The sequence below is a fragment of the Drosophila yakuba genome, chromosome 2L, assembly GCF_016746365.2.
Source record: "Drosophila yakuba strain Tai18E2 chromosome 2L, Prin_Dyak_Tai18E2_2.1, whole genome shotgun sequence".
Taxonomy (NCBI): Eukaryota; Metazoa; Arthropoda; class Insecta; order Diptera; family Drosophilidae; genus Drosophila; species Drosophila yakuba.
The window spans coordinates 742263-769638 of NC_052527.2; the positions used below are offsets into that span (position 1 = coordinate 742263).

At 44.7% G+C, this 27376-nt stretch overlaps 2 protein-coding genes across 2 annotated transcripts in view; one reads left to right on the top strand and one right to left on the bottom strand.

The window, feature by feature from the left end:
- The window catches only part of LOC6526336 (protein dachsous), a 66791-nt gene extending 55530 nt beyond the window's left edge, over window positions 1-11261 (bottom strand). The window contains exons 1-2 of the mRNA XM_002087422.3: window positions 10529-11261; window positions 2048-4044 (exon numbers count right to left, since the gene is read on the bottom strand). Of these exons, the coding sequence (XP_002087458.1) occupies window positions 2048-3943 (1896 nt within the window). The 5' untranslated portion in view covers window positions 3944-4044; window positions 10529-11261. The remainder of the gene's footprint in view (window positions 1-2047; window positions 4045-10528) is intronic.
- A 13780-nt stretch (window positions 11262-25041) lies between these two features.
- Window positions 25042-27265, top strand: LOC6526337 (60 kDa heat shock protein homolog 1, mitochondrial). The gene has a single exon (XM_002087423.4). The coding sequence runs from the start codon at window positions 25170-25172 to the stop codon at window positions 27141-27143; it is 1974 nt and encodes a 657-aa protein (XP_002087459.1). The 5' UTR covers window positions 25042-25169; the 3' UTR covers window positions 27144-27265.
- The last annotated feature ends 111 nt before the right edge of the window (window positions 27266-27376 follow it).

Here is a 27376-nt window from a genome sequence, read left to right on the forward strand (position 1 = left end):
GTGGGTAGTTTTAAATTTGCCATAGTTGCGAGCCATAAAAAAAGTTTCCTTGTTGGCTGGTCCTTTGGCCAGAGCTTCTTGTTTCATTTTGTTTTTTTCATATAAGAAATGTCGATTTCGCGTTTTTTTTTAAATTTGGGTTGGGTTTTTGGGTCTTTTATTGTCTTCACGACCACATATTGGCTTCAATATGTGCCCGAATAACAAGAAAACCCAAAACAGAGGATTGAGGGCTCGAACTTAGTTTTTAGGGCCTTGACTTCAGACTCATTTTATGATTATTGAGCTCCCAAATCGCACCAGATACTGAAAGATCCCTTAGTATGGATGGTTATCCATCTCTTTCTCAATTCTTTAGATTGCCGAGTTCGGACCTCATCATTTCAGTTTCGGTTTCTGTTATTTTATTTTTGCGTGAGCCAATTATGCGTTTTGTGTTTTGTTCGTTTGTGGTTAATTTTCGGGGAGGAGGGTATCACCAGCATTAAATCTACTTTTCCTTCATTGTAATTAAGGAAACGTGACTTTTTGTCAGATTTCATCAAATCTCTTCGTTGTCGAGAATTGGCGTTGTTATTTCAACTTATTGTTGTTTCGTTTCTTCGTCTCGGTGGCCGTTAATTTGGTCTCTCTCACGTTGTTGTAGTTTTGATGAGATTTGATTCCATTTGATTTGCGGAAATCATCTAAGCCAACGACGGCGAAAAGGGATCATGGTAGTTAAAATAATATTACCCATTACCTCAAGGGTCCTCAGGATCTGCCAATAAGCTTGCAATTTAACCATAAATAAGAAAGTGAACAGTTACTTTACCTATCGTGAAATACGAGTATTATTTACTTCTATAGTTCTCACAAAAAGTCTAACCTATAATTAATATAGGATGGGCTTGTTGTTTATTAAATTCCTAGACAAGACTATGGCATTCTTCACTTAACATTTTTTTTGTAAACCCTGCGCTGATTTGAAATTCGTGTTGTTGTTAAATTGCTGAAAAGTTTGGAATTGCGGCTACATTTTCAGTCAGTCGGTCCTGTGTTTTTTTCCTCTACCTCGTTGTCGTTTTGTTTGTTCGTTGTTTTCTGCGAGACAAGAGAGGTCACATTTGATAGTCTGAACAAAAATCTTGTCGACGTCTCGAGACGCTCTTGTGCATATACGTTTACCTATGTGTTCAGAGAAGAATGGGTGATCGCCGCCGAAGAGGAAAGACCGAACAAAATGCCTTCGTTAGACACTGGAAAACGGTTTTAGGCCTTGTCTCTCTGTTGTTGATGCTTTTTTCAAACTTTTTTCCCCACTTTTTGGGCTGCCCATTTTGTTTTTGAGCGGAGATAAATGTTATAAAAATGTAATTACCTGATGATGAATGGATTAACTACAAAAGAGTGAGGATCCCGCATGGCCCTGGGTGCAGATGGGGAGCAATAGTTGGAGGGGATTTGTTGGGTGGTGTTTTTCTGGAGGGGTTTACGAACGGGAACTGCATGGAATTTGAGCTCAAAGATGTTAACAAGAAGCTAGCAGTACTTTCAGGTTAAACATCGATGTTTTGTATACCCTTTTTTTATAAACAAATTTTTAGGATTTTGAGTTTATGAAATTATTATATTGAGTTATTTCAGGCCTTATGCTTTTTTAATTTAAGTCCCTTACTTTTTTCTAACGTTACCAACCACGTCATTATTTCAAAATACCTTTCTAACCTAACTGCATCTCGTGTCATGCACCGCTTTTATCCAACTCCCCTCCCCCTCACGATTCCCTACGGACGTCGAAGTCGATGTTTGAGGCCTGATGTCTGATTTCTTATGTCCAATGTGATGTCTGATGTCCGACTGACTGATCTGACTGGGAGCGGGTAATTGATGCATAAGATTAGTTTTGGGGCCCAAGTACGTGGAAAATCCATAAGCGACGCTCGTTGTGTGGATTCGAGGCAGTTGGCGAGACAAACGTTTTAATGACCCACCGGAAAGTGGGTCACCATAGGAAAAACGGAAAAACGGGAGTTGGAAGTGAAAAAGTACTGAGCTAATGACTCACCTTGAGTATGCACCTGCCCACGGGTTCGTTTTCCGCGACGGATACATTGTAGAAGCTCTGGTCGAAAATCGGTTCGTTGTCATTTACGTCGTGAATGGTCACTAGGACCGTGGCTGTGGAGGAAAGGGGCGGAACTCCTCCGTCCCGGGCGATGACCGTTAGCTGCGGCACCGGTTCCGTTTCGCAATCGATATGCGATCGGGTGGTGATCAGGCCCGTTTGTGGGTCAATCTGAAACCACTGGGCATGGGTCTCGGGGGTTTCGGCAAGCGAGTAAGTCAAAGCCGAGTTTAGGCCCTCATCGCGATCGTGGGCTAGAACTTGCAGAACCGAAGTACCCGGATCGGCCACCTCCATCACGTTGGCGTGGTAGAGATCCTGCTCGAACTCCGGTGGATTGTCATTGACATCAGTAATCCTCAGAAAGATCGATTTGGAGGCGTGCAGCGGCGGTGTTCCCTTATCGGTGGCAACAACGCTCAGGGTATAGTTAGAAACTATTTCCCTGTCCAGTGGCAGGTGAACTATTACCAAATAAATACTGTTATCCCTGGTGGTCAACGCGAAGTGACCATCGCCTCCATTGAGCGTCACATTCACATTGGCATACTCCGTTTTCGAATCGGGGTCATGCACCGATATTCTAGCCACGAATTCGCCCGGTTGTGCGGACTCCGATATTTTTGGGGAGGCATCATCACTAAGGAAGATCACATTTATGGTCGGTTGGTTGTCATTTACATCAGTGACTCTAATGGAAACAAAGGCGGTTGTCTCCAGCGGCTGTTCACCATGATCCTTGGCCACCACCACCAGTTCATGCAGCTCCTTAGTTTCAAAATCCAATGCTTTATTGATGTAAATCGCTCCTGTTCTGGGATCTATGCGAAACATTTGCTCCTTGTCGCTCTGTCTTCTGTTGATGGCATATTCCACCAAACCATTCTCATCCGCATCCGTGTCTGATGCATACACCTGCAGGACACTCGTGCCTACAGTGGCATTCTCTGGCACCGTTGCAAAGTACCTGCTCTGATTGAAGATCGGTTGATTGTCATTAACATCCTGGATGGTGATATTAACAGTCATAAATCCCCGCAACGGCGGAGTTCCTCCATCTAAAGCTTCAATTAGAAGGCTATAGCCCGGAGTGGTTTCTCTATCTAAAAAACCACTGATCTGCAGGTCCAAGTACAGGACACCGTCCCTTTCCCTGTGGGATGACAACCTGAAGGCGTCATTTACATTTCCCGACACGATATTATATCTCTGGGTGTTGTAGGGTTCCAGATCCAGATCCCTAGCCGGAAGAAGAGTTCTTTTCACCTCCCTTGGGGTATTTTCTGGAAACTCTATGTGCATCGAGGCTTGTGGAAACGTGGGGGCATTGTCGTTCTCATCTTTCACTGTGACCAGCACTCGAATATTACGACCACTCAGGGGAATAGCCACTAGACTATAAGAAGATCGAGTTTCCCTGTCCAGTTTGACCTTTGTGCGGATCTCTCCCGTGGCCCGATCTATAGCGAGATCTGTTTCTACTCCTGCCTCCGCCACAATAATGTACGGCGGACCACTATCGATTCCGCCGAAGTCTCCTATATAACCAATTTGATAGTCCACGGCAACGCCTTCGAAGACTTCCAGCTTTCGCTCCCTCTCCTGATCATGAGAGGCAGCTTGCGAAGATCCCAGGAGAACGATCGCCAGTAGAATTAGTAAGCTACTTCGCAGCTTGCGCGAGGGATGCAGGGCAGGTGGCGAGTATAGCGATTTGATGTTGGATCGTCTCCGGCATCGATGGAATATTGCAAAGTCCTTCGACTCGTGGTTCCCAGTGAATGTTGCCCTCGTCATCGTTTCGCTGGCGGCTACCGAATCCAATGTGGCTTTCATGGTTAATGGATCCACTCTGGGTGGATGATCAAAAGAATACTATGAGGAGCTACGAGCGTCCTTCACTGAGGTTGCCTCCTTCCAGCATGGCCATGGCAATTCTAAAGGGAAATGATAAGAAAAATTTAAGTGTTAACTTGGAAAATATTTTAAAATATCATTGTAAAAATCAACTATTTTATTAATAACAAGGGTCTTTGATATATTTCCCTAATACTTATTTCATTACGACGTATTACGACTTTATCTGTTCTGGTTATATTGATTTCTATGTTCTAACCGCAGTCTAAATTATACAAATGCTTTTAGCAGTGTAATAGTGACAAATGAACTGACCATAATCACTGCCCACACTTCAAGCTTTAGGCCTAAACAAAAAGCCAACTTAGAGAACCCCCAAGAGAAGAACCTATAGTTGCAGCTAATAGACTGATAACTGCCCCAATGCGCTTAGCTCCGCCTGATGACCGCTATGATGGTGAGGATGGAGGTGGAAATGGAGGCTTACGCATGGTGGAGGCATTTCCATTTGGCCATTTGGGGGAATTTGAAATGCTAATAGACGACCAAGAGGGATCAGGAATGAAGACAAAAGACAGAGAAGCGGACGATGTCGATTCTACCTGCGTGCGAAAGGTTCAAAGGCTAAAAGGGTCTCGGTTTGCTTTTCGGGCCTCCTCTGCCATACTGGTTCTGATTTTGGGATTGAGTTTGGGCTTGGGATCTCGATGAAATATGGCTGGCACACACAAACGCACACTCACACATTCCGAGAGAAATCAAAGAATACAGTTCCGCGGCCAAGTTGCCATTGTTGGGTTGGATGGCCAACTTCGGACTCAGAACTAATGCCATGTGGCTGGAATAGGAATCGAAATGCTTTGAGGTCTGAGCAATTCGTGGCGAACAATTTAGTTAACAAGACCATGACTAACACTTTTTTTGAGTGGCCAAAACAACATTTGTTTCCACTGCAATTTGGAAAGATTTTTCTCGCGCGATAAGCGAAAATAAAAAAGGTAAAGGGAGGGCACACAGACGAATAATATATAAAATTATGATTATTATTTTGGGAATGAAATTTCATTTCGTGATCAGATAGAGATCTTCTAACTCCCAACTTCAAGAGCTCTGTGCAGATGATCCTGTTTGATCGTGGCCAGCAATTAAAACCGAATTAATGGGTCTTGGGAAACGAAGAGATCAAACTTGGCGTTAGAAGTCTGACGTATTCTTCCCCTCAAAAGATTGACATAGAAAACAACATAATCCTCTGAAGAAAACTGAGATTTCTGCGGAGAAATTAGCCAGCCGGTGCCTATCTTTCATGTCCATCGAGAGATTCCGCTACCATTAGGCCTCTAATAACTTTATAATGATCATGTCCCTTCCTTCCATGACATGAGGCGTAATTTAATAAACTGCAACGGTGCCTCCATCAAAAAGTCGAGGAGTACGTTAGGCCTGAACTCTGTGATACGCAAATTACCCCAGGAAAAGAGTTAGCTGCCGTTGCGGAAACGTCAGTTTGATTTGCACTTGTCATAAGTTTAGATGAACTGCTAATACCCGAACACATTAGAAAGCCCGTGGAGGGGTTCCCGATCCCGATTGCCGGCGCCCAAGTTGGACAGCTCCCGTCCAGATTCCCAGATCGGGGATCGCAGAGCAGTCCGATTTGAGTGCCAGCTGGCGGTCGGTTGCCTTGCGTGTGGTTGCACCTGAGATCTGAGATCCGTTCGAAATGACGGAGTGGACGGAGCATGAGGGCTGTGGGAATGACCAGTGGATGAAACAAAATGGAAGCTTGCACAGCGAAAAAAAGTTACTGCCAAAGAATCCTAGTAAAGTTAGTATATGCTCCTTAGATATGGGAAATTCTTCTTATATTTTACTTTCTTGAACATAACACTACTTTCTATATAAAATAAGTTACCTGGGTAAAATTTGACATTAAAGTTTTATATGCAATATTTCTTTCCGTGCGCTTATGAAAGAGGGTTTGAAGCTGACTGGGTATCTTGGGGTCTGTGCACTCTGGCGGCATCTAATATCGAATGACAAAGTTGTAATTATATTTGTGGTTCCAGTTCTTAGGTGGCGTTGCAGGGAGTTCTGAACAATTTCACGATGCCATCCCAGGGTAAACCATAAAAAAATATGTTTTTTCCAAGAGAATTTTTTGTTTCTCTTTCATTGTTTTTACGAGCGCACAAAAGCTCGTAAAACCGTACAAACAAAAATAAAGGAAAACTGAAAAATCAGAAACAAAAACAGAGCGGCATCAATAAAATCTAGTTAATAGCAAATAAAAGCAACAACAAGATCCCATAACCCCGCAGAGCGGTATAAAACGTTCACAATCATAATAATAACAGCGTAAACTTTACGGTCCAACTAATTAGGCTGGCGAATGGGAAAGAAAAGTAAGCGATTTACAAAAGGAGAGGCGCAAAGGCTCGGTCCCAATCCAATTTTACCCAAAAGCTTCTGTATGCCAAGCAACGAAGAGGACTTCTGATCTTGAAACGTCTACCTACTACATTTTGCAGCAGTATTTTAAAGTTTCCGTCAAACCCAAAATGAATGTACGGCAAGTATAATTAGCTATCTATTATACTGCTTCTTAAAACCAAGGTGAAGTTAGGGTTTAGCAGGTCAAAAAAAAATTAAGTGACCGGAAGAACAGTTTTGCCAACACTTAGTGTCTGACCGAATACTAAAGTAAAAGCTCTTTAGAGACTTCATTTACATGCACATTACACATGTAGCAGAGATTTTCTACTCGAACAATTAAAAAAGTCAAAGAAGAAAATCAACTTGTTTGGGCAGGGATGTTGTTGTTGCTGCGGTTCCGCTCGTGATTTAACTGCAAATTATGCAAAATTGTTGTCTAAAACCAGAGGCTAAGTAGGTGGTAAGTAGACGCTTTAGAGCGTGTTTAATTAAATGTTGAGTAATTTATGAAAACTGGCGGAGCGGGCGAAGAGTCAGCCAGCCCGGGCTTATACGACCAGTCTGTCAGCTAATAAGTTTCATTTAATGACTTTCTAATTGTCCGACACACACGAGACGGCTAGCTATAAACAACGAAACTATAATTGTCCGCATATTAATCGAACTCATTTAGATGCAAATCCGAAAAGTCCGACTGGTCAGATCCGAGAGATTCGAATCCAACCAAGCGTGGTTCACGTCAGATATCCAGAGCTGCGAAAGCGTGAAGTAAACACGAGTGTTTTTCTGCTAGGAAAAGTGCGAAAATGCAAGTGAAACCTTGGTAATTTCGTTTTCAATACGATGTCGGTTTCCATTTCGATTTTGTCTTGTGTTTCAATTTACTGCACTTCACTTTCTTAAGGGTCCCAACCGGTGGAAAGTTTGACACCCTTTAATTGCCAATTGAATTACTGTCAGAGTCTGGCGAGGAACGCATAATAAGCGTTAATTAGTGGCAAGTGTCAGCGGAAAAACAAGGACGCCGATGAGATGTTCTGGTTTATATCTTATCGCTGCGATGACAGCGGCTGCATGGGAGTTGCCTTCTTTAAATGTACAACGATTGAAAGGTGGAAAATGTAATACCCCACCTTAGAAATTGGCATGTAAAACAGCAATTAGCAAAAAAATACAAATTTTTAGGGTAGGATTAGGTAGGGTATTAATAGATTTACTATGGAACCGGAAGCGTGTCCAGAGGATCGTCTTCTTGCTGAATCAGCTTCCAGGTTCTGTTTGGGTAGCCAAAAGCATTTAGCAATGATTGTCATGGCCAAGAGTGTTTTAGCCATTGTTTGGCGCGTTTTATGGCAGCCATTAAGGCATAAAGCCAAGACCACAACATATAATGCTAATCCCCGATCCCGCGTTCGAGAGAGCGGTTCATCAACCCACGTCTGCACCCGTCCCTTGTCATAAACACCAAATATTTCTCAATCAGCATCCGACTTCGATGGCATCAAATGTATAACGTTCCGTTGCCGCTTATCTCCAGAGATTTATTCTGGTTCTATAACGAAGCTTGATCAATAAAAAAAACCAAATTATGTAGCCAACATATTTATGGGTCTGAAAAACAAGTGTGAAATATATAAAACAAATGCTCAACTCTCTCTGATGGGTTAAATAGTATAACATTTGAATAAAATGTCTTGATATAAAAACTTAATAACAGTGTTTTAATTGAGCTTGATCCAACATTGAAAGTAATAGGTCGTGCGTAGTATGCATTTTCATTTGTAAACCTTGTATTCAAATTCAATATTATCTGTGATTTTTTTTAATATTATTTAATTTTAATGCTGTTTATCCGCAAGATACCAGGGCCAGCATGCTTAGGCCATAAAACAGGCACGAATCTGAGATTGGTCAATGCGACATGCTCGAATTAAGATAGTTATTGGTTAGCAAATATTTATGCCCACCTGACACGAGATGGGGACGCGAGGCGAAACTACAACCTGTTCCATTATTTTCCCAGCTAGAGAAGTGTCTTCATCCAGCGGCGGACGATGAACATATTCGCCGACTAATCACAGGCCAAGTCACATTCGAATGTCCGCGATGCCAACTCGCATGAGGCTCAACAAAGAAATTAGCGCGAAGCTATCCCTCTTTTCCCTCTTCGAAGAGCGGGCGTTTGCGGCAGGTGCGTGTCTTGCCACACAGAGAAATACATTTTTACGATTTGATCTTGACCACTGACGTTACAACAATACATTCGAAGGTTTTTACGTGATATATTGTTATAATTTGGTAGGAAAGATATATTGAGGACTCAGCTGTACTATTTCATTACACTATAATGGGTTGCGTACATCAAACTAATTTTTTAGCGTGTATACATCGTCCAAGTCTAATGTAATTTTCCGGCTCATCGGGCTGAATGTGTGTGGTCCGCTCTGATGGCTTTTCCTCCGCACACACGCGAAAATAGATTAAAGCGTAATCTTTGTTTGTACAGCGCTAAGCATTGCGGCAATTAGTGGGGAAAAGGGGGAAAGCCGGCGGACACTGGAGCAATTTAAAGCGCATTAAACTGCGTTTTGCAAGTTCGTGTCCTCAGTCTTTCGTTTGAGCGCCCGCACCTTCAGACGAACACCTGCCGCCCAGAGATAAAGCAAAGATTAAACTAGCGTCTATAACGGTTAGGGCCTCATACACACACTCATACATACACAAAATGGGAAATGAAAATTATATTTTATTCTGTTCTCTCTTCACACAACTCTACTCAACTTTGAACTCGGCAGCCTTTGTGTGTCCGTTCGGTGTTTCAGGCAAACATAAGGGGAAGTGTAAATTAAGGGCCATAAAAACTAGACTCTAATGTCCGACTGCTCTGGCTTTTAGCAGCATGAAAATTGAAAAGGGCCCCCCGGTCGAGCGTTCCTTAATAATTAAAGAACGCACAGAAATTTAATTGGAATGGCATTCAAAAAGCCGAGCACGTTTCGAACTTCCTCCTCGAAAACTGTCAATTATAAACTAGCTTCTTTTTGCGTCAGAGATTGAAAATCATAAGACAAAAGAACTGAATATTTAACTGATAATTTTATTTCTCCGATTGAACTCCAATTTGGTTATTTCGGTGTAGTTTTTGGAAGTGTCACAGCTGAATGCATTTTGTGTGAAGTTTTCCAGGAATCACAGTTGGGCGACACTTTGTGCACATTTCCATTCCCTTCACGTGTCGCCCCGTATCGACAGAGATTAGAGATCGATCGCCTCAATCGTCGTCGCTCGGCAACGTGTAAAACAGGTAGAATAAAATTCCCCATGCCGTTCCCGATTCACCAGCCACAAAACACCATACAATACCACACCAACGCCAAGAACACCGACTCTATTTGTTTTTTCACATTTTCCTAGGGAGCGGACCAAAAAAAAAACGAGGCGAAGATGGAAAAGAGGAAAACTCGAACAGCACTTGAAGAAATGGAATACAAAGTGGAAGGCGAGGTAGAAGTAGATAGAAATAGAAGCACCCAAGAGGAGGCGGTCACATTCACAGAGAGTGTGTGTTTTCCTCTTCGGCAGCCGTATGCCTCTTTCTTTCTTTCCCGAGAACATCGCTTTCGATTACCAATTTGACTATTTCAAGTTGTTTTCGCTCCTGTTTCCCCAGCACAAAAAAAGAAAATGAAAGAAAACCTCTAATTAGGCTCGGCCCAAGCTTAGCATTCCCAAATTCAAACTGTTTACTTTTCTTCTATAACTCCTTCGTCTTTTAGTTTTCGAAAAGCTTCACCTCTTTTATGCCTAAAATTTCAATGGTTTATAGGGGTGACAGCACTAACTTTTTTATTAGTTTTATTAGTGCAAAAATAGTATACATTTAGAGCTAGCTTTGTGTCTAAACAAATCACTGAAGCTTGCAAAATCAGTTCTAAAATCTAAGCTAAGGTATTATTTTGTAAATATATACATATCTCTAAATTCGTTAGCAACTCATGGTTTTTTTCTAAGCTTGTTTATTCCTCTTTTTGCATTGATTTTTCCCTTCAAATTAGAGCTGTCTTTCCTGAATTTGTTTCCCTAAAGTGTTGGTTGGATTTTGGGGTGGACTTTTCATCTTTCGCTTACACTTCGTGGCCTCTTCTTTGCTGTGGTGCTCCTTTTGGGCTTGAGCCGCTGAAATGCTGCGGCGGTTGCCAATATTTTTCACCAAAGGCGCAACAAAAACAACACGGCGAAAACCCGCTGCCACAAACACAATGTTGTTGTATCTTTAGCCACACGGCCGAAGCGAGCCAAAAAGAACTCGTTTGACTTGTTGAACAATATTTCTTTTCGCCTTTTACTCTGTGTATTTGTTGTGCTACTGCTGTGTTTTGCTTATGTATTCGCTGTTGGGTTTTCTCGGCTGAATAATAATTAAAAATCACTCTTGTTGCTCCAGTGGAAATTCTGCGCGATTTGAATATATTTGTAAAAATATTTTCCACCAAACTTTTCTCACACGCGGCGAAATGCAACGGCAACGGCGACAAAAATCGGTGACGAAAACAAAATAAAACACGGCGAAGAATTTGGCTTTTGACGGTGGTTTTCAGGGGCTATGTGAAGTGATCTGATTATTGATTTGATGGTTAACTTCAATTTGTCTGCACTGCACTGGGAATTTTCTTGCACTTCGTTTCGTATATTCTTGAATATATTTATTATTAATATAGCCAGATTGTTGCGAACTGAAATCCAAATTCCGACGGCGACACGAGGAGAAGGCGACTGAGAATCGAATTTTCTCCGCTCGCTGCGATTCTCCAAAGTGGCTGCGACGAAAACACACGACAGACTGACGAAGCCTCAAGACCGGAGACTGGAGCCGGGCTCTCTCTTGCTTCAGGATGCCCGAATGCAGAAACCCACCTCGAAAGCAACCCACCTGTGGTCAAGAGATTGCTGTAATGAAGATGGCGAGCCCCGAAGAATCGCTCAGAGGTGAATAGTTTCTCCCCAGAGTGGTTTGGTCGGTTTCTCCCAGAGAACCGGAGAAGAATTTCAAAAGGTGCACACACAATACACAAAATAAAATCGACGACAGGTCCACAATTAGCCAGCGAAGAGAGCTATCTGTCTATAGCTCTCTCGCTCTCTCAGTCCGAGAGCGAACCGCTATAACTACTATAACTGCCCATTGTTTTTGTGGCGATTCCAGGCTCTTCTGGCATGTAAATTAGCTGCTCTCCGCGAGAGAGAGCTCACCTGAGAAGCATAAACCGGTTGGCAGTCATGCTCACCTGTGTGCCAAGTTGTTGTTGCCGAGTGCAGTGGAAGTGGCGGCTCTACACAGGAAAAAAACAGTTGGCTGATCATCGTCTGGATACGACTGCAACATAAATCTAATTTTATTTTCCCAATTAGTCAGGGGTTTTTATGATCAAAAATAATTGCATACAATAATACTAAAAGCGTTATAAGCGCATTGTGAAATGCCACTAAAGATGATTTGAAACACTAGTTTCTTCTGTGGCATCCTCGAAAGTAAATCGAATATAAGGCCAGATTTGCTTTGTGTACAGTGGAGTGTGGAAAAGAGGTCGAGGGGAGCACAGGGGCGAAGTGCGGGCTGGAGTGTTTGGTATGCGGCCCCCCCTCTCCCGACCCCTTTCGCTGCCATCGCACCATCCTCCTTCTCCTTCTCCTGCTCCTGGTTCTTCCCATTGTTTTGCGTTTTTCGGAACCTCAAAATTAGGCAGGAGCAACAATGTTGCGTCAACAACCGAACAATGCAAATGTTGCGTAAGTTATAGAAAAGTAAAAAAGTATTAATGGAAAGGAGTTAAAACTGAGTTATGGAGATAAGTTTGTGAATAATGGAAATCCAAGCCAAGATTTAGTTACGATCAGTAGTATGAAAAAGTTTTAAGCCCAATATTTCTTCACACAACAAGATGTACACTAACTATCAATGAAGTTAGCAACAAACCAATGAATTTATGGCCCTATTTTAAGATTACGATCAGTAAATGTAACAATTTGACGCCATTGAAATGGCATTTGAAGTGCGCTTTCTCGTTCTTCAACTTTTGACTCTGGCCGTTGTAATCGCGGCTGCCAATCAACCCGTGCAATAGCTAGATCTGAAGAACTAAATTCTTTTACTGTTCGTTTTCTTCACGAACTGTTGGAAAATTCGGCGCCTTAAGTAAAAGTTGCTACAGCAACATTAACGAAAATGCGACTCGCTTTTTGGGGCGGGACCCTCGTGGAGATGCCATAGAGCAGATTCCGATTCCGTTCCCAATTCCGCAGAACTCTTAAGCGTTCGCAAATTCAGCAATTTGTCTGGGAAACGTACACGAAAAGTGCGTGCCACATCCCAAGGAGCAACGGTGCAGCAGAAGTCGCTGTTTGATGCTCGTTTATTGGGAATGCGGTACGTTGGTGGCTCAATGAGCAAGTGGGAATGGGCATGGAATCGCCGTGGTGGATCACCACGTCGCCTGTTGCGGGAGGTTTGCTCTTTTACCGACAATGGACAATGGTTAACCATTTGGTCATTCGCCGCTTGTCAAAACCGTAAATGACGTCGCTTAGCTGTCGGCTTGCATTTGCCACTTTTCAAATGAAATGAGTTAACAGCAAGAGCAACAACAATCTTGACAGGCACTTGAAAAGCAAAGAGAGTAATGTCTGGCTGCACCGGAAGAAAACATAATGAACACAAAAGAAATGCAACAAAAATGGTGTTTATCAAAAATATTTGTACTCGACTTGATTAACCCTTTTTAACATGCTGTTTTCTGTTCATAAACTATTTATCCTTTTTTCAAACATTTTATTTGCAATCAAACAATTTTGTGTTGTGTGTTTACAAAGTGATTAGAGATCTGGGCTAGAGCGGATAAAGCTGGTCACTGCCGCCACCCACACGCAGACCTAGATCAGAGGCGTACGTGGATTTGTGGATTTGTTTAGATAGATATATAGGGGTCTTGAAAAGGGGGTACTTTGCCCGCCCGCTGCTTGCAAATCGGTTAATGGCCACGGACAGTATTAAGACTCATTCGGAGTAGAGTTGATGGATTTATGGATGGAATCCGATGGATGGACATGCTGGATAATTTGCAGCAGCCATTGAAATTTGGCACTCCGCGGCAGACAGAGAAAGAGGGATGGGACTAGCAGATCAGATCAATCGATCGATCAGCGGGCATATCCAGCTGCTTCCTGCTTTGTCAACATTTCTGGGCCCAGAACAACGTTCGACAATGCAGCTTTTTAGATTTCAACATTCAGACTTCAACGATCGACGTTCGACATCCAGCTTGTTGCTAAAAGCCCACACACAAAACGACAAAACGAAGCGAATCGGAATCCATCATGCGAGTAATATGCAAAGTTACATAGCTGCAACATCCTAGCCGGCAAAAATATGGGGGATGAGGCTGAGGCTGAGGATGAGGATGCGGATGGGGTCTGGGCTGAGCTGAGCTGAGCTGGACTGGGCTGGGCTGGGCCATTCATTCGCCTTAAAATCAATAGCAACATTGTCGTTGTTGTAGCCGCGTTTCTGCTGTTGTTGTCGTCGTCATCCTTGGAATCGTCATCATCAACAACTGCAAACAACATTCGCCTGTCAGCGGCAACATCATAAATTGTTGTTTAGCCACATGTTGCTGGCTGCGACTGCGATTCCGACTGAGAATCAGACTGCGACTCGGACTTGGACTCCGTCTCCTACTTCATCTCCGGCATTTCGGTTTTTTCAGGCTCCTCGAATGCTCTCCCTCCTTCTCAACTAAAAGTATTTCTATAAACACAAAGCCTTACAATGAATTTGGCGCTTTTGATGACTTAGTTGAGTTGAACTGTAAGCCTATTAAAATTAATTTCAAACTGGAACTCTAAAAAAATGGGAGTGCTTTCAAAATGTCCCCGCCTTACTGGTTTATCTGAAATTAATGTGTCAATATGTTTCTTAAATGCCTCCAACCTTTGAAATTATAATTCTTTAAAAAAAACTTTCTAAATACAATAAATGTAGGCTAACCATTTCAATGAATCAAATTACCAAACGAACTTTGTAAACCACATTTCTGAAACCTCTTCGTAGAGTATGCCATTTTCCCCTAGCAATTCAAGAAGATTTTCTTTTCCCCTAGCTGTTGGCTTCGCTGCTTGTTGATTTCCTGCGTCCGATAGTAAGTTTTATTTATTTGAGCATTTGCTTGCGATTCTGCTCCTGTCCGGCGGTAAACTCCCAATATAATCCTTTGCGCTGGCCATGCAAATGTGGTCGATGGAACTGGTGGAATTCCTACTCTGATCTCGAGCTGTCGACGGGCTCATCATCAAATCATAATTTGAATGCAGAATACCTTTCAATACCCCAGATTCCGCCCCCGCCCCGAGTTTTCGTGGGAAAGGAGGGCTAAGGGGGAAATGTCAATAAATTTCGCTATTTTATTTCGGTAGCCGACGCCGTCATCGTTGTTGTCGTTGTCGCTGTCGACCCCGGCGTCGTTCATTAATCTCTAAATTATGCGAATTTTTAATGAGACGCGCATTTTGTTCGATTTTTCATGCGTTCGTACGCCTCCTGCTCTGAAGATTCCATGCACTCAAAGAAATTTATATAGAGTTTTAAGCTATCTGAACTCGAATTCGTGGGAGCAACAGGATCCCTTTGGTATACACATTTCAATTTTAAAGATTTTCTTGTACTCTAAAAAAATTGTGAAAGATTCACACCATCCACCAAAGCAAGTTAAATTTTATATTTTTCCCTTACGGACGGAAATCGTAGGCACATATCCCTAAGGTGCAAAAAGTTCGCGGTGTAAAGGCCGCGGGTGAGAAAGATCTCTCTCGGATCTCGGGAGTTCCGCAACTTGTTTCGCCTTCTGTTTTAGTTTTAATTGAAATACGCTTTCGATATAAAGCCAGGTTTAGAATGGCCAGCTTGACTGGAGAAGTCCAAGCCGGTCGGCTGATAAGGCGGCGTTCCACTTACATGAGCCATGAGGCTCCAAGCGGCAAGCGGACAACTTGGGTGGGTTCTCCGGCAGTGCTAATGAAGTCGGACTGCTGCGCCCATCTGGTATAAATAATAGCACGGGAAAATGAATTCCTAAATTTGGCTAACCTTTGGCTGTGGCGCTAGGCCTTTGATCTCGCTCATTTTCTGTGAGTTCCCCCCAAAAAAGTAGAAAGAGTCTATAAAAGCGCCATAAAATACTAATTGACTTGAACTGGGGATTAATTCTAGCGGTGAATTTATGTTACACAACAAGCGAATTGAATACTTGCCGGTTTTATGCGAAATTTATTGAAATCGCATCGATTTGTCAAATGACTTATGAGGGAAACAAGCGAGCGAGCGCGGGGATATCTGATTCAAACCTTGCCCTGATCGATTATTGTCGCCGAAATGTGTAAACGCTTCCCATAAACCTAAATTATGCATAAATATAAACACACGCCATTCAGACTCAGCTCTCGGGAAACCTGAGACAAACGGCAGCTTAAGTTCGAGGTGCTGTAAAGAGGCGTTCTAGCAGTTCAACGAACCTCAAAAAATTACCCATATTTATACCTTGTACTTACAGGTATTTTGTGGTATATTAAATGACATAAGGCTACAAGAAATGCTTAGAATATTTAATTTAATAGTTTCTTTTAGTAATGGTTAGATGTAATTTTTTTTAATTCTTCGCAGAAATATCTTTCCGTCTCAAGCGTTGACCGAAGAATTTTCAGACACTTTGCCCCAAGTTCCTTTCCACATCTTTCCTCACTTTGCATTGCAAATTTGCCCGCTGTCTGGATGCAACCTGCGAGCTGCAGCGTTCTGTGAGCATTATCCTTATGGAGCCGCGGATATCGGTGGCTGCTCATATGCATATGCCACTCACTGATGCAACAACTGCAGCTGAATTCGGAGGAGCTGACCCCGCCGCATCAATAGTCAATAGGCATCAATCTCTGGCAGGAAAAACGATGTTGCATGTTCTCCCCTCCGACTCGCCTGCCTCCTGCCTTTTGGAGTCTTTGCCCGGCCTTTGTGGGATTTGTGGATTTCTCTGCGACTATATGTTGTCGCCATTTACTAGTCGACTGTATCTGTATCTGATGCTGGCTATCTACGCTCCTGCTGTGCCTTCCGCTTAAGTCTCAATGTCGCCTCCTCCGGGCAGCCTCTTCCCACTGTGGCACGCATGTTGCAAACTGATTTCCCATATTTACTGACAACTAGACAAATTTCAGGCATAAGTCAGGCCAGCAAAGACAAGGCCCTAGCTCCATTGCCAATCCCTGCATTTGCATAAGTTCGCGCATTATGTCCAAAACTCGCATTTGTTCTTGGTACTAGCCTTGCTCTGCTCTGCTCCCCTCGACTTTTTCTGCCGCATCTCGTGGTCGTCGCATAAATTATCGTCGAGCATTAAGCAAAAGTCTATTGAGCATTCCGCGAAATTGCGGTTGCAGTTAGCAGATAGAAAGAGAGAGTGCGTCTTGATTGGCCATGATCATGTCCATGATTATGGTTAACTCTCTCTTGCAGAGAAAAAAGGTTATTCTACTCCTTGAATGGACAAGCTTAAGATCAACAATTTTATTAATGTCTCAGCCGTTTTTTCCATTTTCACAGTCTTATTTGTTTAACACTTTGTTTATGCCATTATAACAATAATCATTGTATGGTTCACACATTTTCGTTCCGTGTACCACTCAAAAGATTCCATCTGATTTCCACAATTTCCCACCGTTTAGATGAATCGTTTTGTCTTCCATTAAATTTCCATTTCCATTTTGATTCGAGTTTTGATTAATTGCCCAAACAGCCCCAGCAACGACTTCATTAGCCATTGCCTCCAGACGATAGAAAGTGTATCGCAGATCGGAGATCAAAGAACGCAGATCCTACGTCTGCCCGATTCTGTGATGGCATTCTAATCAGCGGGTCGCCAACAACTTTGGCTAATTAAGCTACACAATGACATCGCCTCTCTGTCTTACCAACTAAGCAACTTCCCAACTCTGCTCCCGATGGTCGTTTGCTGCTTTTGCATATTAAATTTCATTGATGATCTACGGATCCGTAGAGTTGCATTTAATTTTTCATCGCAACGGGAGATTTTCACACATCGTCTGCAATCCCCAATCGCCGGAACATCTCCGCAGCAACTGCGTTGGTTCCACTTGGCGTATGATTTATGGGCCAGCATTTAATTGAGTTATTGTTGCACTGTATTGGTCCCTGGTTGCGGATTAACCCAGCGACCTTGTCGCCAGATGTGATCAGATAATAAAGCCCACTTAACTAAGTAGACCAAGTGAGTGAAGTTGTCACCAAATAACCACCATTCCCTTCCAATCATCTAACGTACATTCGATAAGCTCAACTTCGACCTATAAACAATTCCTTAATCGGTGAAAGTCCTTCCGACTACCCCTAGAAAAAAAAATAAGTTGCTTGGTCGGCAATAGTCTATAGTCCTTCATAAATTTAATCAAATTAAAGAGAGCCCCATTGAGTCGGGCAGCCCTCAAATAAATTGAAGATCGTCGAGACTCCAGCTCAATGCAGAAGTACGCATAAGTAAGGATTACGCGAAGGCCAAGTTTGAAAATCTCGAGTTCCGACTGGGGGATAAATTCGCAACTGCTGTTCTGCGGCTGCTTCTGTGGCTGTTTTCGAGCATATGGAGGCAACGAGCCAACAATGGCGCATAATTTTCAGTTTCTCAGTTTTGACCTCTCAATCCGCCGGCGAGGGAGAAGTTGGAGGAAGTTAACCAGCAAACTAAAGCGGGCCACTGGCCACGAGATGTGAGTGTGCGAAAGGAATGCACCGCTAAAAATCACCATGAGCATTCCAGAACCTATTAAGGAACACTACACTTTTTCACATTCGAAAATGTCAATGCTGAAATACTTTATACCACTGCCCCATTTCCCATTCGATTTTCCAAGCTGGATTTTAAGATCCCTCATTTAGCGTGTAGATAAGTGACTTCTGTGCCACCATAAAAATCAAATAAATAATTAAGTTTGTATCATTTTATTTACTGATTCAGCATTTTCCCTAATTTTTTTTATCTGCACCTAGAATTGGATGTGAAAAGATCACCGAAGGTAACCAGGGAATGCTTATTGGAGCTACATGCCAGTGCACTGGCAAAAATAGTCGTGTTGGGCCTCGGACTCCAATTGGAGATCTTCCCTCCTCGAAGCCCAATTGCGCCGCTCCTCCGTTCGTCAATTCAAATTAATCAGAATTAGGCAATTACAGAAATTACAAAAATTACATCGTAATTTTCTGGGCTCTTCACGTTAAAAGCTTTTGAAAAATTGCGCATGCGTATTGGGAGCGAGTAAGCCCCTCTACGATCCGATTCCTCCCCTTCATTCGGAGCTTGTTTGTGGTTTGCTGCTTGCGCCCAGTGGCTGCTGGTCAGGAATTTATCGTGGCTTAGTCTTCGCCAAGTTTAAAGCTGGGACAGTCTGTGCTGAAATGGATGCCCTGTGGACATTGCAGTGCAGTATGCCGCGTTCGGTCGATAGATTTCTGGGGGATTAGAAATCACGGAAAGTATGTCAGTGGAAATCCACACAATGAAGCTCATTAATTCGCTATATACTAAGATTGAAACCATCCCCTAAACAACATGATTTTATAAGTTCCATTGACAGCAACTCGGATTTTTGTTGACTGGTAAAGCTTCCTGTTTGATCAGCAAATGATGATCAGCCACTTATCCATATCGGTTAGCCACTTGCCGACTTCTGTCGAATGACTTCTCGTATCAGCAGCTGCCGTTGAATGCACAGAGTGAGCTTCGTATCTGCAAATCTCTAAATTGCCACAAATTAACAGATAATTCGCGATGGCCGAAACCCGAACGGGGAAAACAGAAACAGAAACACCAGAAGACAGCGACTGCTAAACAGATTCCGTTTGACTTCAGCGCGCAAAGGCGACGCTAATAGATACTTTGCGTGCTCACACTTACACTTACACTCGCATTCGCATTCGTATTTGCACTTTTGTATCTGTGAAACTCCAACGGCAGCAGCGAAAATCCTAATGCAGTGGGGAAACTGAAACTAAGGCTTAAGCAAAGTCGGTGCAGTCGGAGAAATTTGTTGCGTTTTCTTATTATTCAGCTATCGATTTTAAACTGAACTCAATATATGGTCCTTCAAGCCGGATTTTATTAACTTATTTTCTTCTCAGATTTCCAAACCTTAAGTTTTTGTGTACCAAACATCTTAGTTTTTTTCTTTCTGTGTCACTGGTTTCAAGCTGGTTGCACAATACCCAAATCCAATTTTCGAATTCCCACATGCGTTCATTATCGGCCACGGATTCGGATTCGTATTCGTATTCAGAGATCGGCTCTGGACCTGGACATCGAGGTGGAGACCGGATTGGGGGATTGGGAGATGGGCACTGGGCACTGGGGGACTGGGAGGCTGGAACTCAACTGCGGGTGCGCGCGTGCGCATAACTCATTTCGCACTTTGTCCGTTTCATAAGACCAATTAAAGCGCCGCGGTCCAGAGAAGCTCAATGGAGCTGAGTCGCCGTGGGGCGCCTTTTACCAGCCTTAACTTTACGCGAGCCTGTGACAATTTTCCATGTGAGCACGGCTGACGTCGGATTAAGTGGAAAATTTGACAAATGCACCGGCGAGGAGGAGGCCGTGATAATCACCTGATCCGATCCGCGGATCCTCTGGATCCTCTGCCTCGGCAGCCCCTTCCCTCCGTACAAATTTGCGCATTTGTCCAAAGCAGCGTGAACATTTCGCACAATCGAGAAACCGGCGAATCGGCGTATTGGGGAATCGGTGAGTCGGGGAATCGGAATCTCTCTTTCCCTTTCGGGCTCCAACCAGCATTTAATGCGCATTTCGTTTTCGTTTCGTGCCCAATCCGCCAGCCACGAAATTATGTCAATAACTAAGGTCATATGCATAAATTCTGAACCAGCAGCCAGGGACACCGGACGATGGACGCTGGACGTGGGGCAACAAGCTCCGGGGACCCAGAGACCCATAGAGAGGCCCAAACGAGCACGAAATCTGTAACTGCATACTAAATACTGAAGGCAGTTTGCCCTGGATTTTTGATGGTTCTCCGCCTTATTGACGGGGGTTGTAAAATCACCAATAGACATAAAACATAATAAGTATTATTCATTTAAAGTCACAATTCAGTTAACGTAAAACTATTCGTACAAGCGTCTAGTTCTTTAGCTGAGTGAAGATGCAGCTCATCAGGGTATTCGCTGTTCGCTTTAGAGACTCGTGAGTTGTCCTGAGAATTAAGCCCACCTCGTTTGGTTGCAAGTGCACGTGTCTTGCCTTTGTGGCTGCTCACAATGGAAGCTATTTACCGAACGAGGGGCTGTGGAAATGGAGAACGCCTCCACCTTGGCAGTTGAGTCGAGTCCGCATGCTAATAAAATGATATTTTATTGCTTTTTGGCGGCTCATCACAGCCAGAATGAAACTCTAAAAAGGCAATGGCACTGAATAGTAGAGGGTTATTGGCAATGGATGCAAGATACAAGGCAACTTGCATGGCTAATTGCCTTGGGAATCGTGCGAAGTCTGCAGACGCCTGCTACGCATTACCCGAGATTAAATGCCCCATTTGCAATTGACTGACTGACAGAGAGCGGGAAAAGGGGGGCCAGGAGGAAGGGGTGGAAGTGGAAGGCGGGTGGGCGGACTGAAGTGGGAGTATCTCGTTGTGGAAATTGCCGAGCGCAGATCAGGACTTGCAGGTCCCTGACCCAGTAATTGGATGTGAAGAACATGCCAAAGCGCAGAAAGCCAACCAGCAGCAATCTCGGGATTGTATTCAGATGCTGGAGTCTGCCGGAGATGCAGTCTCCGCGCAGAGACAAGCTGGGGCAAGAAACTAGCCCAAAACACGATTAACCCACATCTTGGACGCGATCATAAATTATTATGCAGCTGGGAGCAGGCAAAAAGCAGCAGGCAGAAGTCTCCGCAGGAGATGCTCGCGTGACTCCCGAAGAGGGGGTTGATCGCTAAAAGTATTCCGAAATAAAACTAAAAGTATTCCAAGTAATACAAAATACAAGACAAAAGGCTCCCAACTTGTTGTAGTCAGACATTGAGTTTCTAAATATTTTATTTGTTTCAGAATTCCCCTTTTAAATATCTCGTGAGTGGAATGAGCACGCGTTCAGCTCCGATGAGGGGAACAGATTGGGGATGAGGAGCAGGCGCATTTTTCGGCTGATTCTGCAGCTTCAATTCGAAGTTGCAGCACACGAACATGACTTTCTAGCGGATTTCTTTGCATGAGCTTTTGTGGCAAATCGAGGGGGTTTTCTGAGACGAGTTTTTCGAGGGGGGTCGTGCCAACCAAGCAACTATTTATGCGCTGTTGCCGAGGCCGAGGCTGAAGCTGAGGCTGAGGCTTCCCTCTTCTCTACATTTAATTATTTTGTTTAAAAAAGTTTTGACACCGCGACGCGCATGCAGATTTACAGTCCGACTACGATTGGGATTTCTGCGGTGTATTTTTAGTTTTTCTGGTTTTTGGAAGCGGGAGTGGAAGTCATAGGAAGACTGACAGACCGGCCAGCGGCTTTTGGCATGTGTGGTTGGCGGAGCAGGGGCGACAGCCGTGACAACAATGTTCAAATGTTCAAAGGCAAAACAAAAAAGCACAGAAAAACATTTGCCACTCAATTTTGTGTTTGCCGGACGAGCACGAGCTGCAGCTTGGCTGGGATTGGACTGCTCCCCCACCCACTAACCCACCAACCTCCAGGTTGCTGGTTGTTAGTGCCGAGTGTATCTAGATTAAGGCGCGACAATAAGTATTAAGCATTAAGTTGTCTTTGCCACGGCGCCGTGTGAAGTGCCGTCTCCATTCCGACGACTCTGGCTCTCCGGGTCAACGGTTTTGTCCACACTCGTACGACACTCGTAGCGATGTGGCACTACAAATCGCTGGTCGAGTGGGTGGCTGTAAGGTTTTCCGAGTGAAGAAAGATAGTTTTGCTTAATTTTTCTCGTATACCTAATGATGAATTAAGAACAGCCTGAATTGACTAGTTTAAAGTTCAATAGTGGGTATAATTAATTAGATCAACCTTTGCCGTGAGAGCTGGGTCAAATGCCGCCCACCCTTCCTCTTGCCTTTTTCTATTGGCTTAGTCTGACATTTTCCTTTTAATTTATGCCACCAACCGGGGAGATTACACAGATTGCGGGTTATGCAAATTATTTTGCCACCGTTGCTGCCACAAAGGCTGCCGTTTGGTATGCTTGGTTTGCTGCAGTTGTCTAAGCCCAAGTTGAAGTCGTTGTGTGGCTTTAGTTGTTTCGAGCCCACTGACAGCCAATTTGGCAAGTCCGCTGCGGGGGACAGCGCGGATAACGCGGCGTATGAGCGATGCCATTTAAGCGGCGTGTTAAAATGGTTTTAATTATTAGCCAGCGAATGTTTGTGCATTGTTCGGGGGGACTGATAAACAAACACAAAATGAAACGAAGTCGAAATCGAAATGGACGCTGCACGCATTCCTTGGCCGCTCCATTGGACCGTATAGGAATTTAAATTGCACCGCCACCGAAACCGAGCTACGGAGCACCTGCTTTTCGATTTTCGAGGGGCTGAATCGGTGCCAGTTGCTCATACGCCACGGTGGCCGGTCGAACTGGTGGGCTTCAGCTCCAGCTTCAGCTCCAGCTCCCAGCCTCAGTCAAATCGAGTCAAAAAGTTAATTACAGTCAATGCGGCAAACGATTTTCATGCACTCTTGACACCGCCCGGTACGTGACAATATGAGAGGCAGCCTTTCGCAGACGCAGTGTTTGCCACAGTTGGGTCGAAAAAGCTGGGGGCAAAGGCTGAATTGAGACTAAGTTGTAGCTGCCTCATTACACTCAGAAATATGCCCTAACAAGTAGTGTATGGCCACGATTGAAACATGAACACATTTCATGTCCTCGTTAATTATCATAATTCAAGATCAACATTATGCACAGTTTAAAGTTATTGAACATTATAATTTGCTCTGAGGACCACGAATTTATTTATTTTAGTGCAGTTCATCGATAGATTGCTCCCATCAGCCCAATCTGCACTTGGCTGCCCCAGATCCCAGATCCAGGAATTTCGTCTGCCTGGTGCTTACGCAAATGGTCAAATTGAACTGGCGGTCTAGCGTCTGCAGTCTACCCATTTCTCATTAAAACTTTCTTCGCTGTCTGCTCCACAATTACCCGAACGACTTCATCTGCTCGAGCCGCGGATTCATCCGCGGGTAATGACAGACCCGGCAAAAATCTGGCAAAACCAAATAGGAAATCATCGGCCATCGGTCAGTGGGTTAATTTCAGCCCACCAAAAAAATACTGAAATCAATTGGAGAATCCCCGAGATGGCCTGCAATTAATCATAGATCGAGGCTCTTCGCTCTTCAGCGAAAGTAACTTGTAGCAGACAAGAGGCCCTGCAGATGGGTTGTAGTTCGGATTATCGCACAGCCCACCAGGTGGTCTTCCAACCATGGACACTTTCACATGTCGCAGAGTCTTGCCCAGATGGAGGAAAAGGTTGCGAGAGGAAGGAGAATCGTCGAACATGCAAATGCCTCATCAATCAGCTCCTCCGCCCTTCCCCTTTCGAATCGGTGACGGGCTTTTGACACAAAACCCGGCTACTGTGCTACCGCTTGCACATGGCAATCAACGCGTCAAGCGGCCAGGAAACGGATCCCGATTCCGACTCCAACTGCAATAGAAAGAGATCCCCGTCTGCGGCACAGAGAAAAAAAAAACGTACACCTATTGAATTGAATGCGACATCATTTACTACCTATGCAATGCAAACGATTGGTAATGGATTGGTCATATAAATCGTATTGAATTTAGATGAAAATCGATTTCTAAACCTTGTAATTTATGTGCAATTCATCGTGCGAAAGTAACGCCCTCTTGCGCACTGTGCACCCAGCATTTTCAACCCATCTCCATTTCCATCTCCGTCTCAAACTCCCCATTTCCATTTGCCATTTGGCTTGCAGCAAAATGTGTGAATTTCTTTGGTTACCAGTAGGAAGCAAACAATTTTTGACAGCAGCCTTCGAAATGGGAACGGTCAGCCAAGGAAAATGCATCCATCCTCCGGTTCAGAGCAGTTCCACCGCAGTTCTGGGAAATCTGCACACGCCGGTCTTGTTTGTGGGTCAGCCTCAGTTTCAGCCTCAGCCCATGGAACCGAATAGAACTGCAAATGGGCAAAGACTCCACCCAGAACGTCGGGGTTTATTAGCTGCACGCTAATTTATTCCGGCAAACAGAAGGCACGGCTTCTGTTGTCGAAGATTTCAGAGCCGCAAATCGCAGACGGGCAGGCGCCAGACAAATAAATGTTGTGAAATCTGGCGATTGCCTGGAAACTTTTCCGCAGCTAGAAAAATGAGCAGCCTGATGGGTGCTCAAGGAGAACCAATTTGAACAGAGAAGAATGGATTGCACATGTCACATAAAACGAGAGGCTTTTCTTGGGAAAAAGGAACTTCGTTAAATAACACGAAACAAACTTTGATTTTAAATACAGGAGTAGGCCTTGATCCAAAGACTTTCAGTCCGTCAAAACTGTTCCAACAACCTCTATAGATATTATTTGCACTCACTTCGTGTCTGAAATCGAACGAAAACTTATTAAAGCCAAAAAGTTTTGGAAGTTTATTTATTATAGTTTTCCCATTAATTGCAAAATGTTCCGGTCGTGTGTGCCCAAGGCGATTAGCTCAAGTCGCTGTTTCGCGCGAATGTACTCGAAGGATGTGCGCTTTGGATCCGGAGTCCGGGCACTGATGATCCGGGGCGTTGATGTTCTGGCGGATGCCGTGGCTGTGACTATGGGGCCCAAGGGTCGCAGTGTGATCGTGGAGCGACCCTGGACCTCGCCGAAGATCACCAAGGACGGCTTCACGGTGGCGCGCTCAATTGCCCTGAAGGACCAGCACATGAATCTGGGCGCCAAGTTGGTCCAGGATGTGGCCGATAACACGAATGAGTCGGCGGGTGACGGCACCACTACAGCAACTGTTTTGGCTCGAGCGATTGCCAAGGAAGGATTCAACCAGATCACCATGGGGGCTAATCCCGTGGAGATTCGCCGGGGTGTAATGTTGGCTGTGGATGTCGTGAAGGAGAAGCTGAAGGAAATGTCCAAGGCCGTGGAAACTCGAGAGGAGATCCAACAGGTAGCCACCCTCTCCGCGAATGGGGATACTGAAATAGGGCGTCTCATTGGTGAGGCCACCGACAAAGTGGGTCCAAAAGGAACTATTACTGTAAAGGAGGGCAAGCGCCTGAAGGATGAGCTAAGTATCATCCAGGGCCTGCGCTTCGACAACGGCTATGTGTCGCCGTTTTTTGTAAACAGCGCCAAGGGTAACAAGGTGGAGTTTGCCAACGCCTTTGTAATGATATCCCTGAAGAAGATCACGGGACTCTCACAGATTGTCAAAGGTCTGGAGCAGTCCCTGCGGCAGCGTCGTCCCCTGATCATCATAGCCGAGGACATCAGCGGTGAAGCTCTTAATGCTTTGGTTCTGAACAAGCTAAGGTTGGGTCTCCAGGTGTGCGCCGTCAAGTCGCCCAGTTATGGACACCATCGGAAGGAGCTTATAGGCGATATATCCGCTGCCACGGGTGCAACTATTTTCGGCGATGACGTCAACTACTCCAAAATGGAGGAGGCTAAGCTGGAGGATCTGGGTCAGGTGGGCGAGGCTGTGATCAGCAAGGACAGCACCATGCTGCTGCAGGGCAAGCCTAAGGCAGGACTTTTGGAAATGCGCATCCAGCAGATTCAAGATGAGCTGGCTGACAAGCAGACCAAGCCGGAGCAGCGGGATCGCCTGCGCCAACGCCTCTCCGCCCTCACAAAGGGCGTGGCAGTGCTCCACATTGGCGGAGGCAGTGAAGTGGAGGTGAATGAGAAAAAGGACCGTGTGGTGGACGCCTTGAATGCCACCCGAGCGGCCATCGAAGAGGGAATTGTCCCGGGTGGCGGTACTGCCTTCTTGCGCTGCATTCCCCACCTCCAGGAACTCCAAATGGAGAGTGCAGATCTCAAGAAGGGCGTCGATATTATCTGCAATGCCCTGCGGATGCCTTGCCAAACCATTGCCCAAAACGCCGGAGTGGATGGCCCAATGGTGGTGGCCAAGGTGTTGACTGGCTCGGGTGACTTCGGCTACGATGCCATGGGCGATGAGTACTGTCGGCTGATCGAGAAGGGTATTATTGATCCCACAAAGGTGCTGCGGACTGCCATCACGGATGCAGCTGGAGTGGCCTCTCTTCTGAGCACCACCGAGGTGGTTATCACCGACTCCCGGACCGATGATCTTCTGTCCAAGTTGGCAGGAGCTGGCGGCGGAATGGATGATGGACTGGACATGAACATGGGTGGCTTGGAGGAGCTGGCAGCCCTAAGTGGATTGGGTGGCATGGGAGGAATGGGTGGAATGGGAGGAATGGGAGGAATGGGAGGAATGGGTGGTATGGGAGCTATGGGAGGAATGGGTGCTGGCTTCGGCGGAATGGGCGGTGGTGGTGGCATGAGCGCTTCTTCCAGCAGTGATGGTCCCTCTGCCGAGGAGATGAACGAAATGGTCAAGGCTATTCCCGGCATGGAGCAAGTAGAGGTGCGGGACATTGACAGTGGAATGATGTAGACCCCGCTTCACATTACTCGCTCCAGCTTAAATGGTGTTCGATAATTCTTGTATTTGGTGGGTGTCTAAATTGCATGTGTTCTTTTGGCGTTTCTGAAATACAAATTGGCAATCGAAAAGGATTAGAAGTGGACTAAGCAAACGGGGAACCTTTCCAAAACAATATGAGAAAGTGAATGTTTTGGCCGATCTTGGACCTTTCCCTAGGCCAGCAGTTTTCTTGCCAAAATCGC

Bases quoted from the DNA above. Each gene is read 5' to 3' on its own strand.
- LOC6526337 (XM_002087423.4), top strand. From the start codon at position 25,170: ATGTTCCGGTCGTGTGTGCCCAAGGCGATTAGCTCAAGTCGCTGTTTC.